Source organism: Helianthus annuus, chromosome 1 (genome assembly GCF_002127325.2).
Source record: "Helianthus annuus cultivar XRQ/B chromosome 1, HanXRQr2.0-SUNRISE, whole genome shotgun sequence".
Classification (NCBI taxonomy): Eukaryota; Viridiplantae; Streptophyta; class Magnoliopsida; order Asterales; family Asteraceae; genus Helianthus; species Helianthus annuus.
The window spans coordinates 139,761,567-139,777,798 of NC_035433.2; the positions used below are offsets into that span (position 1 = coordinate 139,761,567).

Genomic DNA, 16,232 nt, shown 5'->3' on the forward strand with positions numbered 1-16,232 from the left:
TCTAACTCATTCAGCTGCAACGGTACGTCTAATTTAGTTAAAACGACACATTTCATCCAATTATAGTAGTTTGTCTAACATACGTCAGTGCGTTCAAACTGCCTATGTTTGACACGTGAATGAATAGCGCAATTATAATGATGACTACAAACCATTATAATAATACGTCTAAAGATGACAAACACCATCACCCTAAAATACTCGTACGCGTACCAGAATACTTCTACGTAAAAATCATCTAATACAGAAACCAACCTCCGTATGCATATGCCATGTCTTTATTTTTTGAGTAAATTACAAAAATCGTCCTTTATGTATGTCACTTATTGCAAACTGTGTCCTTTGTCTTTAATAATTACAGAAAACGTACTCGATGTTTGCAAACCCTTACAAGTTATGTCCTTTAGCCCTAACTCAGTTAATTTTTGTGGTTAAATCTGACCAAATAGACCCCATGTGAGGGTATTTTGGTCATTTTACTCTCATGTGTGGTCCATTTCGTCATATTTAACCACAAAAATACTCTCATGTGGGTTCATTTGGTCAGATTTAACTAAAAAATTAATTGAGTTAGGGCTAAAGGACAAAACTCGCACGTGTTTGCAAACATTAAGTATGTTTTATGTAATTATTGAAGACAAATGACACAGTTTGCAATAAGTGACATACATAAATGACGATTTTTGTAATTTACTCTTATTTTTTTTAATTATAAAAATAAGTATCTTGTTTTATTTAACATATATTTAAATAATATGTTATAAATCTTAGTAATTAATACAAAGCATTCAATACAATTGACTTTGGTTCATAATGTACTTAAATTTTCTTATCTATATTTTACACTTTAATATTTGACAAGCACAAAATATAAATTTTTTTTTGTATAAACTAATGTCAAAAATAAATACTAAAAAATTTCAAACCAGCAATGAATTAATGTATTACCTAAGTATATTATATCGATAATAACTAAACCTATTATTTATTTATTTATTTATTTATTATATAATTAAATACTACCAATATGTTATGTCAAGTAATAAAACTATAATAAGATACAGAAGCTGTAATCACTAGGTAGGTGAAAGATTAATTACGATGTGAATTCGTAATCTATTTTGAATAAAATTACAAAAAAAAAAAAAAAATTAAACACTTTAATCAGAATAAATGTTAAATTTCAATTTTATAACTTTATAAAACAACAATAACAACTCAACATTTTATTAATTTGTTTTCAATTTTCATCTACCAAAATCCAAAATAATAAACCAACAAGGTTAAACTTTAAAGCACAATTAATTGTTACTCATTAATTACCGAGTGAAAGCTTGCTTACGTGGCGTAACAAGATTGTTACAAGTGGACACGGGTCCCATCACTTGCCCGCGAAACCACCTTTTTTGCTATTTCCACTCCTCTTTTCTCCTCTTCCACTCTCTCTTTCACCTGTATTATTTTCTCATTTGAAACTTCAAAAAACACACGGTTTGTTCTCAGAAACGATTATTCGGATTCATCATTAATGTAAGAACACACACACCCTCTCTCCCTCTCTCTCTCTCTCTCTATATATATATATATATGTATGTATGTATGTATATGTATCTATTTCTCTATGTGTATGTATTTGTCATGATGATCAGTTTTTGTGTTTGTTTCATGTTTAACGTGGTGTAGGTGTGTGATTTTGTGTTGAATATGGAGCGAATAAAAAAGAGAAAGATGAAGTTTTCTTGCCTTTTTGGAGGTATTATAATTGTGATTCTATATATATATGTATATGGATATTTTTTGATTGTTATAATTTGTTGAAAGAAGTTATAATTTATGATGATTTTATTTCAATTAATTTTTGCCGACTAAAAAATTATGTAGATTAAAATTTGTAAAACAAAATGGAACTAAATTTCGGTTTAAGAGGTTAATTTCGAGTTATGTTTGAGGGATCATTTTCACTTGTGAAATTGTAAATTGAAATTTGAAAAGTGATCATTTTTTGCTTGTTTGTGATTGGTTTTTTTTTTTTTTTTTTTAATATTGTTATGTTAAATTTGGTTTTCAAGGTTTATATTCAAGACTCGATCATTGTTGATAGCTCTTGCTCCATATCTTCAATTGTAATTTTCTAATATATGTGTTATTATTAAAAAGTGTATTTATGGGCATACCTAATATGGATGCTAGAGGTCAATGTCCCATTGTCCATTTTGCCTTTTTTTTGCCATGTTCTGTTTGATTTGGATTCTGAATTACTAGGATTTAATTTTTATTTTTATTTTATTTTTGTAAATTCTTGAGTCATGATGAATGTTTAGGAAAACAATCTAGGTTTTCTACTTTACTTATGTTTTTTTTTTAAATTAGATTATTGCAATTTGTTGGTGTTTAGTTCATTGATTGTCTTAACTTCATGTTCTATGGTAGTTCTACTCATGGTTAATGAATGACACGTTTCTTTATCCGATTTCTTGATTTCGTTACCAAGAGTTGTTAATATGAAGAAACAAATCTAACTTTTACAGGAAGTGATGAGTCGCCGAGATGTAGATTAGTTCAATCTTGTTCCCCTGCTAATGCTACCACCAAGCACAATTCGGTACGTCAAGTTTGTTACGTTATTATTCACTAAGTTTTATACCTTAATCGTCATCAATTATATTTTTTACATTACATTTAATCTATATTTGTATACAAGTTACGAAAGTGATCAAATTTGTTAATTGTAGTTAAAGTTTGAAGTTGGAAAAGGCGCTTCTAAACAACGTAACGGGAATCGAATGAAGAATTTATTGGCTAAAGGAATATCAAACGGAACCTCATCCAAAAAACGGTCGCCAAGTATTTTATCCAAGCTCGTGGGAAGAGGTCGATTTTCTTCTAAAAAAGTTGTTCGTAATCCAAACACAACAAACGGTAAAACCGTTAATCATTCTTCTAGAAAGAACTTGGAACTATATTGTAACGGGACCGAGTGCGTGTGGCGAGGCGCTATAGAGACTGTACCGGAGATAAGTAGTCAAGCGAAAGAAGTATTTGAAAGTGAACATGTTGATATGTATGGATATGATGATTCCGGAGATGATAACTTGCACATGTTAAGTAGTGGTTCCGATAGTGAATCGGACGAGATAACCGTGCCTTTTAGAATCGTCATTCACCAACATGATCGGCTCACGCATTCACTATGTCACATGTCCGAATCCTCTCTAATAAGGGAGGCAACTAATCGAATGTTAGAAAAATGGAACACAACTCACGTTAAGGACGATGCAGGGACGGTAAGTAAGGTTCGTACGTTAGGAGAACATATTTCTTTTCCTGATAAAGAAAACAGACCCGCAGAAGTGAACAACGTCACGGGTTTGGTTGCGGTCAGTGACGTATTCGCGTCGCCGACAGGGCTGGGTGCTATTTTGGGTAATTCTAGTCGGGACGGTCAAGGAGATAAGCGTTTCATAACTACATCAAAGTCAGCACCTCTTCAACCATCTTTGAATGATCCGAGTAATAAAAGAAATGCGTGTCATGATGATGATGCGGATGCTGACGAGAAGGTATATAGTGAGCCGTCTAATAAAGGTAGAAGAAAAATGCAAAAGGATGTATTTAATTATGATGAGAACATACCTTTAAAAAGTGTAAGGTCCAATAAAAGGGTTCAGTCACCGCGAAAATCGTCTGGGACTTGCTTTAAGAATGAGGATCGTGCTAAATATCGGCCATCGGTTTCTGATATTGACGACGATGCGCAGGTTTTGTTACATTTTTAACTGAATTATCCATTAAGATTTATTAAAAATACACATGCTATAATATGTGATTGTGAAATCATTTATTTTGTGTTTCATGTTAGTACTACTTGCACTTGAGCTATAATTATAGACATGGTTAACTAGTACACACAAACACACACACATATATATAGTGTGTGTGTGTGTGTGAATATGTGATGAGTGGTCACAACTTAAACTTATAATTGTTATATTCCTTTTTAAGCTTCTAGTAGTTATAGTTACATTCAGGGGCGCAGGATAAGTGGGGCGGGAGGCCCATCCTCCCCCCCCCCCCCCCCCCCCGAATTTTTCGCTCAGTAGTGTTATATATGTAGTTTTCGTATATAAATTTTTGGGTATATACGTTTTCGCCCCCCTGGTTCTATAGAATTTTTTGGGTATATACGTTTTCGCCCCCCCCCCCCCTACCCCCTATTTTCGAGGGCAAGCTTCGCCACTGGTTACATTCAAGAACATACACTTATGCTATGAGCTCATTATGATTAGGTTCATGGCTTCAAATACTTCAAGATTGAGATCGTGCATGTATTTATTCGGTTTAGTAATCTTCATGTGAGTTTAATTCCCTGAGTTAACGCTTAAAAAACATAGGGAGTCCGCCTTGTAGCTTTATAGGCCCGAAAACTTGCTAGGGTGCTCAAGAAACCTCATTACTATATTTATAAAATTTGCAAATGCGTCTCGACAAACCATAAGTTTTTTTAACACTCTCAAAACCTTTCAGATCTTTTATATTCTTCATTTTATAGTAACATATACTTAAAGTTTCAATTTGTTTGTATATCGAAACTGCAGTTTACTTATGATCTTGATAACATCTCTATTTTACTTGATTGGTGGATGCCTATTAATAAACTCATATTAACAACCTTCTTTCTATTTCAAGAAATTAAATAATTTTTCGTTATGGTTTCAATTTAGTTGTCTGGACCTGAATCAGAAGATGTAGCGTTCGCTTCGGATGGCTTTGAGAGTATTAACTCTCGTCTTCAAGGTATTATTTTTAATTACGTCTACTCTTTCGCTCTTAACCTATTAAATTTTTTTGCCATCTCCCGTCATTACTACATTTGGTGTTTAGAAAGCTTCCGCTACATAATATTCTCATAATCCTGATATAATATGAACTATATTCGATGTACATTTTATTCACGTATATAGGAATTTCCATACGAAGCAATGCATGTTTCTTCGATATCATGTTTATATAGTGACTACAAGTTTCGTCAGCTTAGGTAATCGGTCAAAACGGATAATTTAAACTTTTTTTACGAGTATAATTTACTAAGCTAATACCATTGCAATAATACAAATTTTTATATTAATAATTTAGGAGGTTTTATGCGTTAAAAATACACTCTGCATGACTTCGGCTCATTTGATCGTTTTTCCATTAAGTGATGTTTGTTTAATTATTTTACCTAATTGACACGCTAGAGATAAACTAAACATTACCCAAATCGACCCATTTGTGGGTACGCGGGTTGAAGTTGCCAACTCTATGGAGATTAATCCCTAATTCGGAGATAACAATTTGAATTCCTGGGTGATTTCCGACGGAATGCGGTCTGTCAATTTTTTTTTTACTTTTTTTGGAAAATTATCCTTAATGATATACGCGTCATAATATATGAGCCTGCATACATGCAGGGGCGGAACCAGAGGGGGGTCAGGAGGGTCCGTTGACCCTCCGGTCATCGGAACTTTTTGATTTTTTATTTATAATTTTAGAGTTTTTGAAGAACAAACTTAGAGATGGACCCCCTAATTTGAACCAGTATAGAATTTAAGCTTATGATGACCCGCTAACTAAATCGTTCTGGTTCCGCCACTGCGTACATGCATGCCTATATAATCTTTTACGTGTCGAAAATGCTACTAATCATATCTTGAAATACGCGTTATTTACCCCTTGGAGATAAAACATAGCTTAAATGACATGTTTTCGTATAAACGAGTTGAAAATGTCCCCTTGATCATCTTTATACGCCGTATTTTAACACTGTCTAATCCGTTATTACTGACTTCTTTTCGTTACCATTTTCAGAGTTAAAGAAAAATATTCATCTTTTGACAGCCGGGTCCAAGTCAACTTCTAACAAACTCAGACTAATACCAAAAGTCAAACACATTGGTCAACTAACATCCGTTAGGATACCAGAACCCGTCAGCCCGGAATCTGCATACATGGCACGTATCCTACAAACGTTAGAAAACTATTCTACTGACCCGTCATGGAAAAGTGAGACCGCACTTCATCCTATAGATCCACGGTTATTTAACTGTCTTGAAAAGTTTTACTTCAACGGAACATCATTGTTAAGGAACGAAAAACGCTTATTTTATGACTATATCGAACAAATGTTTACTAGAACCTCAAAGTCATCGGTAGCATACCCGTGGGTCAATCCTGTGAAAAGAGAAAGTCAACTCAGGTTACCGAAACTAAGCCTCGTGGATCAGGTTCGCAATGTGGTTGACGAGATAGAAAAGGATGAAGATGAGGATTTTTGTGAGGTTTATTATGATAAGGACTTGGAGTGGGTGCAACCGACGAATGAAATCGACGTTTTAGGTAAGTTTGTTGCGGAATTAGTCCTGAATGATTTATTACTGGAGGTTATAGATTTCTAACCATATAAACTGTAACTAGTAAAGGTAATAGTTTGACATCCTCATGAACATGTAATGGTGATTTGGTTCTTTTTTTTTTTTTTTTTTTTTTTTTTGGATTTTATGGATTAACCTATCTTGAAAGAATTTGTCATGTTTGTGCATTTTGAACCAATATTCTGCTTGTGTGTGGTAGGGATGTTCATAAATCGTTAAAACCGACCGAACTGTTCAAACCGAAGCAAGTAAGCTGGTTTGAGTTTTAAACGGTTTGCCTGGTTTAGATTATGCAGTTACATACAGTGGCGCAGCTATGAGGGGGCCCGGGGGGGGGGGGGGGGCGCCCGACTCCCCGAACTTTCGCTCAGTAGTGTTATGTATGTACGTTTCGTATAGAATTTTTTAGGTATATACATTTTCGATCCCCCGGTTTTATAAAAAATAATTTTTTTAGGTATATACTTTTAGGTCCGGTGACTTCCGACCCCCCCGTGGAAATTTTCAAGTTTCGCCACTGGTTACATATACATATTATTATTTATGAACTGATCATTTTATAAAATTTTATACAAACTAATGAATTTGATATAAAAAAAATTGCTCAAACCGTCAAACTGCCAAAACTGTACCGTTAAACAGTCAAACCGGTTGTTGCGACTGACCCACCCCCTTAACCTGGCCGGTTTGTTATATTTTACACGCGCATGCGCTTACGTTATATTAGCACTGTTAGTCTGTTACCCTATATTTGTATTAGTAATACACTGTCATGAAATAGAAATGATAATACTAGATTCAGGAAATTTATTATCCATAATTATCATCTGTTAATATGAAGATTATGTTCCAAAATAAATAACCATGTAAATGTAAATTTTTGTTCCAAAAGTAGTATAATAACATAAAGTATTAAACTAAAAACATGAGTCAACCTGAGACCAAGGACCGGTCTAGCTTCGGTCCATTTTGACAGAGGAACTCTGTTAAGAACCGTTTGAACCGCTCTGAGCTGATGATATTGTTGCCGGAGCCAACAGCTTCGCGTTTTTGACCTTTAACACGCTGGTTAGAACAGCTAGTGGCGTCACATCTCCGACCACTGTCACCTTCTTGGCCGCAAATTCTATCTTGAACGATGTTACACCTGAAGTTATACAAGATTATATTTAACACTAAAGAAAAATACAAACAGACGTACCCAGTAAAATTCCACTCATAGCAGGGTCTTAGATAGGGGCAAAACAATATATATATATTCTATATTGGTTATGACTTATGATACAAAAAATATAACAATAATACCTTCAATTTTGGAAATATGTTTTTTCATTTTCCTTTCACAGCCTCTGCAGTGCAGTGCCACCTCCAGGACAACCACCTGGTTGGAAGAAGGTGGTGGATGGGGCGGTGAAGGAGGTTTAGTGGTGGCGGATGATAGCGAGTCATGATGTTCGTGTGGTGGCGACTGCGGTTGTTTGAGACCATCACATGGTATTGGCGTAGATGATGGTGGCGGTTGTGGTGTAGGCGGAGGAGAGGACAGTAAATCAGCCTTTCCATTATGAGCATTAAGATGTTCGCGTGGCGGTGATGGTGGTGGCGGCAGTGATGGCGACGGAACATGGGACATAGTTATGTCATTCAACAAGCACCTTGAAGAACTTGCTGGGCTAATGAAATCACTCGCCTTAAGAGTTTCACCATCATTAGCAAATGCAACACTTTTTCGCTTCTGATCACCGCCCTCCACCTCTGGCTTCTCGTTACAGAGGTGGGGGGCGATGGTAACACTAGAAGGAAAAATACGGCCTTGACCGAGTCTTTTTTCATCTCGGATGATGGGATTGTGACGATCGATTGCTCGGCTCCCACCACCGCCATCGCTAGGCGCGGTGGAGGAGGAAGGTTCTTCAAGAAGTATAGAATCCATCACAACTTGGGCAGTGGATGGCAGCTCCATGAAAGCATAGAATATATTCACAACTTTGAGAACTCATAAAGGGAAGTGGTTTAGCCACCACATAAATTATATGAAACTAGCGAAAGGTACAATATTAACAACATGTTTATTAGAGAACAAATATTAAGTAAATGAACTTATTTGTACATAGTGTTTGACATGAGAAAGAGCTAGGTGGTTACATAAGTACCTTATACATATCATATTAGTAAAGCAAAATCTTTCTCACAATTGTCTACTTAAAATTATTTAGGAGCTGATTGACAACTTCTGAATGGGTAAGTGTTGAACCAGTAACTCAGTAAGAGATATAAACCATTAAGTGTTAAACCATTAAGAGCCAGTATAATGCTTAACCATTTAGAGACAAATGGTTGAACCATTCAAACATCTGCTCACGAAACAAACAGTCTGAACCATTAAGTGTTAGAACCAGTAAAAGTAAAAGATCTGAACCATTAAGAGCTGAAACAAACAGCCCCTTAATGTAATATTTGAACATGCCTCGTAGCACATATTCTTGTATATTTTAGTGTTGATGTTACATAACTTCAAATGAATTCGGAAGCCTAATCGCCTAATTGGGTCATTTTTTGTGCAATCTCACAAAAAAAAAAAAAAAAAAAAAAAACGAGTGACCAAAGCAGCCGGGTTAGGTCTAGTGGTCCAAGTTGGTTACAACAACTAACAAGGTTTGTTACATGGTGACACAAAGATGGTTAGGTCTAAGTTTGTTCTATATATGGTTTGATTGTAAACATAAGTAGTCCTAACAACTATGATTTTTTTTCGTTTCTAACCTACAAGAATCAAAGAATCTAAAATGATGTGATATGGTAGAGCATAAAGGGCATTGGGTTTGATCTTATCGAGTGTTATATAACTTTTTAATGTTTTTTTTATATATATTTTGTTGGATTTAAATTAATACACATCAAAGTTGAAAAGGTCTAAAAAGAGAGGAATATAATTTTATGAGGTGTTGATGGAATCGTGTTCTTTTATTCCAAAGGAATTAAATCTTTTTCATAAGTTTGATGGAAAAGACATACACGTAACACTAAATATGATTATTTGTTTTTCTTTCTTAGTGTTAAGGTTTTTTTGTTATATCGTTATCATAACTAAAATATATGATTTGCTTAGGTTTACTTTATAATTATCTTTAGTATGACTCTTATAAATAGTTGATTAATAATACACAATAGTTTTAGGTTTTGATATTCTTTAGTAGGACTCTTATAAATAGTTGATTAATAATACACAATAGTTTAGGGTTTTGATTTTCTATATGTTGTGAGACTCTTACCATTCTTACCATCTTCATTTCTTTCGACCAAAATTTTGGTTGACTACCAGTTTTGTTCCCTATCGACTCCCTTATGTGGTGGTTTTCTTTCTCCTCTCTCCTGCCTTGCCCCATGGAGCAGCGAGCGACTGGAGACAAGAATTTTTCGGTAGGATTAGGGGATATGGGTCAGGTCAAAAATGGGTTGACGAAAAAAGGAAATTATTATAAGATAATATTAAACTATTAAAACCTATATAAAGAAGCAACTTCTTTATGCATATAGTTGTTGTACATGGTGCTTGGGGAGTTTTTCAAAAAAAAAAAAAAAAACTCTCCATCTTCGCCTCTTTTCTCTGTTAGCCAACACATCCCCGTTTTCCTAACATGTTCTTTTATCTACTTTAACCATAGACCAGAAATCACTTGTCTTCATAGTTGTTGTTGCCTCCACATCAACACACAGCAGATAGAGAGAGGAGTAAGAGAGACAAAGTAGAGAGGTAGAGAGAACTGAGCGACTGTGATTGAGGAACCGGCGCCAACCGCCGTTGAGGAAGCGGGAACTGTTGTTACGACGTCACCAACTGCCTCCGACTGAACCAGAGTCTGTGATGACGACGGCGAGTTCTAGAGTCCCGATCTCTCAATTGGTCGCCGGTTGTGGCTTCTCGATGGTGGTCGGCCGGTTAACGGGGATATCCGACAATACCCACAAAAAACCACCGCTGGTGCTTTGACATAGACAATAAATAAGGAGCGACAGAACACGTTGGTGAGCACTCCGGCAGTTCTTTCACTCCGGCGATGGCGGTTTGGACCTGAACCAGGGACCGCTTGTCCTTGCACTGCCACTGCTTCCTCCTCCCTCTCCACCACACCACCGACTTCACTCCGGCGATGGGCGGTTTGGAATTGAATCAGCGAGGTCGTCTCCTTCTTCCACTGCCGCTGCTTCCTCCTCCTTCTCCAGTGACAATAGCAAATGGTAATCCTATCAATTGTGCTAAGATGTGTAAAGGGTTTAAATGGATGATGCATGGTATGTGGTTTGATGCTGATGTGTTGTTAACATCTCTAGAAAACTATGCATGATATGGTACTAGGAATTTAGTGGTTATCACCCTTAGGGGATATCATATAGAATTTTAAGCAACTGACTATTGAAATTCAAGTTGATGGGTTAAGTAGTTGTTAAAAGGGGTTTATTGCTAATGGGGTCAGTTTATGTTCAATAGAAAAAATGGATCAATTGTTAAGTTTTCCAAATCAGTGGATTCGTTCACAGATGTTTAGTTTACAATTAACGATGGAGGGATAAAACATCCAAAGTACAAGTGACAGTGTGACACCAAAGAGTTAGTGGACCCTTAAGTAGCGGCCTTACTTTAACAATATTAAGATGTGTTTGATGAGCCTAAAGGCTTACCACCATCAAAGAATTATGATCATAGGATCATTCTTAAAAATGAAGACATAAATATCAACCTAAAATCCTATAGATATTAGTCTATTCAGAAAGATGTAATTGAAAAGATGACAAATGAGATGTTGGAATATGGAGTATGTTCATTTTATGGCTTTATGTCATCCTTTTTTTTGCTGCAACTTTAGCTCAAGCTTCTTAGAAAATGTGTATAAACTACATTGCTATATAATAAACTTCTTCAACGTATACAAAAGGATTCACAATTTAACATAAAGTGTTAAAATCATAACGGAAGACAGTCAGTTTGGTTCACTTTCCAGAATATACAAAACTGTAACCGAATCACAAAATCTGTTTTCAGAAAATACAAAACTCAACTGTCGATTATATGTATTGTTCCGTTATGCCAAGTTAATATGGTTTCGGTTCGGTCCTTTTTTTTCAGTTTTCTACAAGCTCAGTCTTGGAATGCATTTCAAACATACAGTTGTAAATATTGGGTGTAATATCAAATGTTGTAATATGTGGATTCTAAATTTGATATTTATAAGTATAAATTCTTTTTGATGGTTATAGATAGTCCTTATCGTGTATGAAAATTTTGGATTTGATCCCTAACTTTTTAAAAGTACACGGACGGTCATAGTGGTTTGCACTTTATAACGTATTTAGTACTCAACTCAGCCAAAAGTCACATGAATGGTCCCCGTGGTTTGCATTTTATAACGCAATTAGTTCCTAATTTGGACCTGCTGAAACCTTTGACATGTTGGCTAGAGACTATATGCGTTACAAAGTGCAAACCACATGGACCATTTGTGTTCTTTTGAAAAGCAAATGATCAAATCGATGGTGTTTCTTTTGTTGAGAAGTGGCGGTGTTCTTTAAACACATTGCAGGTATATAACATTTCAAATTTTCTTTCCCCTGGTTGATAATATCTGTTCAATAAGTGTTTGTGTTTTCGTGATTACAGTAGATGTTAGGGATTTGTTTTGAAACCTTTTGTTTTGTCGATGTGTTTCATCTTTTATGCAATTAGCTTTAATTTTATTGGAATTCATATATTTTTGCTTTTAATCATGGTTGTAAAAGTCCCGACTAGGCTCCGAGTACTCCCCGAGTACTCGCTACAAGGTAGGTTGCCGAGGCACGAGTACTCTTCTCCCAGGCCAATTACTCCCCGAGTACTCCCGAATACTCCCGAGTACCTCCCGAGTACTCCCGAGATTAAATGAGGCAAAGGAAAATTTATAGTTATAAGTGTCGTTTGTCATCGTCGCACCTATTATCGCCGGTCAACGACCGCAACAACAATCTTAGATTAGTAGATTATTGTATCACCAAGTAGACATGGGTTGAGTCTGTGTGAACTGATTACATACGTGTAACATATAACCAGGGCTGGCTCAGCCATTTTGTCAGACCAAAGCGAAAAAAGAAATTGGGGCCCTTCCCCAAGGTGAGTTCATCTACATTTATGGGTTTATCTACCATAACTAATTCATTATCTTTTATGTTTGCTACGAATATGAGTAAAAAAACCTTTTTTGTGGTTCCATTTTAGTTTCTAATTTTTGTTTGTTTTTCCTTTTTATTGACAAAGCTCTATTTGATACTTTTGATTTTGATTAGAATCAAATAATCAATTTACTATTAACAAGGGAAACATTGGCGGAAACATACAGACTGATGGTCTTATATACATGAGTGTTATATGTGGTGTGTAGATACCGCCGCAACTCGCATTTCAGCAGCATGAATGATAGAATCTGCCTCAAATGCTAGATGGTAATATCACAGTCCAGTCTATTCAGATGTAGAGGCAAAGATGAGGCGTTTTTTGGTTGATTTGGAGTCCAAATGTGCATCACTATGAAAAACAAACTTTTTTATGATTGGATATACTGATCAGTATGACTACTACAAAGCTATTCGTTGCACTATATATACTTTTATGCTTTTTAGTTCAGGTTTGTGTGTACAAAGACTGGACAAGTGATAATCGATACCACAACTGGAATACTGGGAAATGGTAGCGCTTTTTCATGTTCAAAAGGTATTAATTATTTGGATCATGTAAAATTTCATACATGTTTAGTTAAATAGTTAAATAATCGTGTACGTCCTTTTGTAGGGATTACTTCTTGAACACAAACCCGAAGAAGCAGCCGCAATAATTCAGTTAGATTATAGTGGGATTCATTTTGTATAACTTCGTTTTGTACATCCTTGACATATAGGCTAGGCGATGCGACTATGGAATGTTGATGTAACAAACACTTGGTTTATCGAGTATGATACATATGAATGAATCCCCGCCGCATCGCAGCGGGTGTTAAATCCTAGTTAAATATAACTTAAAAAACATAGCTTGTTAAATATAATAGGAAAAGGGGTATCTTTTTTGGGTAAAGAGAAAAAGGGGTATCTTACAATTGTTCTTGTCACACCCTAAAACTCAAGCGTGAATTTTGTTGGGTGCACGTAAATAATCTACCAAAAGATTAAACATTTATCAAATGTTTACATTTTCACCTTAACTACTAGGATGTCCCCTTAAGACAAATAACCTAGATAGCTAGGGTAGTATATACATATTGTTTAATTATAAAAATAAATTAAGAGAAGGTAAATACAAAAGTTTTTATTGAAGTTTTGAACTAAACTAAAGATGAACTAAACACACCGAAATTCGAGAGAGTTGAAATTGATTATAAAGACGAGAAACATGCAATCATTTCCGTTTCAGATTTGGATATTTAGTTACAATACTTGATTAATGAGAACAATGTTTAATCGCCTATATATACATAGTTTATATTAATCCTACCACTAACCTAGAGCATGATCCAAGTACTTACACACCAACTATTCAATCCTTAACTAAGCTATTTTAGGGTGTACATATTCGGGTGGTGTACTATAAACTGTATGTCTGTTGAATCCACACATAAATCAATCACCAAACACGTACAAATCAAATGCCTATAATTAACACAAATTCAAACGCTTATAATTATCATTCGACTAAGTGAGATTACAACTTGTTAACTCGATGTGTGATATAAGTATACCAATGGTTAAATTGACCTAACCTAAACCATAGTCCCGGTTAATATATGATCAGCCAGCCCACTTAATATACGATCAGCCCATAAGTTCGCCCACGTGATCCATTAAGCCAGCCCACTTAATATATGATCAGCCCATAAGTTCGCCTTTTATTCAGCCCACAACTAAATTGATTTGTGAAGTCCAGCTAAATCTAATCACTTCCTTTTTTTTAAACCAAATAACAGTAGCCCGTTTCTTTAATTCTTTGGTCCACATAATTTTTTTAAATTGAAATCGACACTTTTTTTATTATTGAACATAGCTTTTTGTTACGTCTTCAATTTGCTAATAAAATAATGCACAAATTCATGTATATAAAATGCACCAATCAGTCATTCACAAACATTTAAGAAACTAGTAGTCACAGTTACCTTAAAATAGCAATGTCGTGTGTAAAATGTGTGAAATGAGTTCCTTTTCACTTTTCACAATTGTTAAAGCTTCAATTACAACTAATGAACTCGAGGTTTTTAAGTTATTGTCTTAAAAATATAACTGTAAAAATGTCATTTACAACTAATGAATTATTTAAGTTTTCGCCTCATGTATAAGTGGGAGGAACTTACTAAGGGTCGGAACGGGCCCAGTCCCCCCTATTTTAGGCTTAGAAGTGTATGTTTAGCCCATTACCTTTGAAAAATATTATCTTTATTTGGTTCGGCCCCTCCTAATCCAAAAGCCCCAATTAACATATATATTCAAGCCCCAATTACCTTTGAAATATATACATGCATTAGTAGTGTTATGAGTTGTATACTTGTATGCTCATGTTTATCATTGAGAAGATATTTCATTCTTAAAATTACCTTCCATTGGCGAATTCAAACCAAGGTAACACCACTTGTAATTACCTTTCATTCTTAAAAGGCGAATTGGAAATAAATAATCCCATCTAACTCAATTTGGCCCATAATAATCCCAAATCAGCCATTGGCCGATAATAATCGGAACTGGTCAAATTTTTTTTGTAAAATAGTCCGCCGTTAAAATAGCTTAACGAAGTTAAGTTGGTTTTTTCCGAATTACAAACCAATGTTTTAGGGCTTTTAATCAGAACGAGGATACGAGTCGATTGATGTAAAACTTACCTCGAAATTGTGCTCGAAATGGCTTGATTTTTGTTAATTGGAAGTTTAAACACCCGAATTGAAGCACCATTTTCGTGGGTTGGGCAGTATTTCGAGGTAAGTTTTACATCAATCGACTCGTATCCTCGTTCTGATCAAAAGCCCTAAAACATCGGTTTGTAATTCGGAAAAAAACTTAACTCCGTTAAGCTATTTTAACGACGGACTATTTTACAAAAAAAAAGACCATTTCGGATTATTATCGGACAATAACTGACTTGGGATTATTATCGGGCAAATTGAGTTAGGTGGAATTATTTATTTCTAATTTGCCTTCTTAAAATTACCTTCCATTGTGACCTCAAGTTGGTATTGTTCTAAAGGTATTTGAATTGTCTCTCGCCAAGACTCTCTTCTAGAATTCTTAATGTTTTGAGAGTGTCCCACTATGCATTCTTTACACTTTGTTCCCGAGTCTCCTTTAATAGGGGTAGGGGAAAGAAAAGAGATGAAAATATAAAAAAACTATGTTCACAAAAAAAAATCACTCTTTCCTTCCTTTTCTCTCTTAATTTATTTTCCTTCTTCTCCCCCTGTTAAATGAGACTCAGCAACCCAGTGTTAGAGACATGTAAGCACCCTTGGTGAGAATACGTCGTACTCTACTTCCCAAGGTTGTCTTTTAGCTGTAGCGCATACGAACGCAACAACTTTGAACGTCTTTTCTTTTAAGTGGACTTCACTTGTGATTTGAAGATTTATCCACATTGTCACTTTTTGTACTAAGAATAGCCCAAATATCTTGGGCTTGGAATTGTGAATCTACGAAGCCCAATAACGTGTTTAGGTCCATTGGTGTTTCATAATAACCGAGAGTACATTGGTTTAGCAAGTTTGTGATTGATTTTGGATTCATGATATCCGATGATTGAAGAAAATGAGAGAAAATTAGAAGAAA

The 16,232-nt window shown here is 35.2% G+C and overlaps 2 protein-coding genes and 1 long non-coding RNA gene across 3 annotated transcripts; 2 read left to right on the forward strand and 1 right to left on the reverse strand.

Moving 5' to 3' along the window:
* The first annotated feature begins 1,620 nt into the window (after positions 1 to 1,620).
* On the forward strand, positions 1,621 to 6,589 carry LOC110880623. The gene is made up of 5 exons (XM_022129113.2): positions 1,621 to 1,753; positions 2,529 to 2,602; positions 2,733 to 3,758; positions 4,722 to 4,794; positions 5,848 to 6,589. The coding sequence occupies exons 1-5, from the start codon at positions 1,705 to 1,707 to the stop codon at positions 6,432 to 6,434; spliced, it is 1,809 nt and encodes a 602-aa protein (XP_021984805.1). The 5' UTR covers positions 1,621 to 1,704; the 3' UTR covers positions 6,435 to 6,589.
* Positions 6,590 to 7,230: 641 nt separating this feature from the next.
* Positions 7,231 to 8,464, reverse strand: LOC110880613 (protein SODIUM POTASSIUM ROOT DEFECTIVE 1). Its single transcript, XM_022129109.2, has 2 exons — positions 7,716 to 8,464; positions 7,231 to 7,557 (listed from the first exon to the last, which is right to left on the reverse strand). The coding sequence occupies exons 1-2, from the start codon at positions 8,371 to 8,373 to the stop codon at positions 7,397 to 7,399; spliced, it is 819 nt and encodes a 272-aa protein (XP_021984801.1). The 5' UTR covers positions 8,374 to 8,464; the 3' UTR covers positions 7,231 to 7,396.
* Positions 8,465 to 10,012: 1,548 nt separating this feature from the next.
* LOC110880610 lies at positions 10,013 to 13,449 on the forward strand. Its single transcript, XR_002559389.2, has 2 exons — positions 10,013 to 13,149; positions 13,228 to 13,449. It is a non-coding gene; the product is annotated as an uncharacterized LOC110880610 (long non-coding RNA).
* The last annotated feature ends 2,783 nt before the right edge of the window (positions 13,450 to 16,232 follow it).

Coding starts and splice junctions, on each gene's coding strand:
- LOC110880623 (XM_022129113.2), top strand. CDS start 1,705: ATGGAGCGAATAAAAAAGAGAAAGATGAAGTTTTCTTGCCTTTTTGGA. Junction 2,603..2,732: donor CTACCACCAAGCACAATTCG/GTACGTCAAGTT, acceptor TGTTAATTGTAG/TTAAAGTTTGAAGTTGGAAA. Junction 3,759..4,721: donor ATATTGACGACGATGCGCAG/GTTTTGTTACAT, acceptor GTTTCAATTTAG/TTGTCTGGACCTGAATCAGA.
- LOC110880613 (XM_022129109.2), bottom strand. CDS start 8,373: ATGGAGCTGCCATCCACTGCCCAAGTTGTGATGGATTCTATACTTCTT. Junction 7,558..7,715: donor ACATATTTCCAAAATTGAAG/GTATTATTGTTA, acceptor GTATAACTTCAG/GTGTAACATCGTTCAAGATA.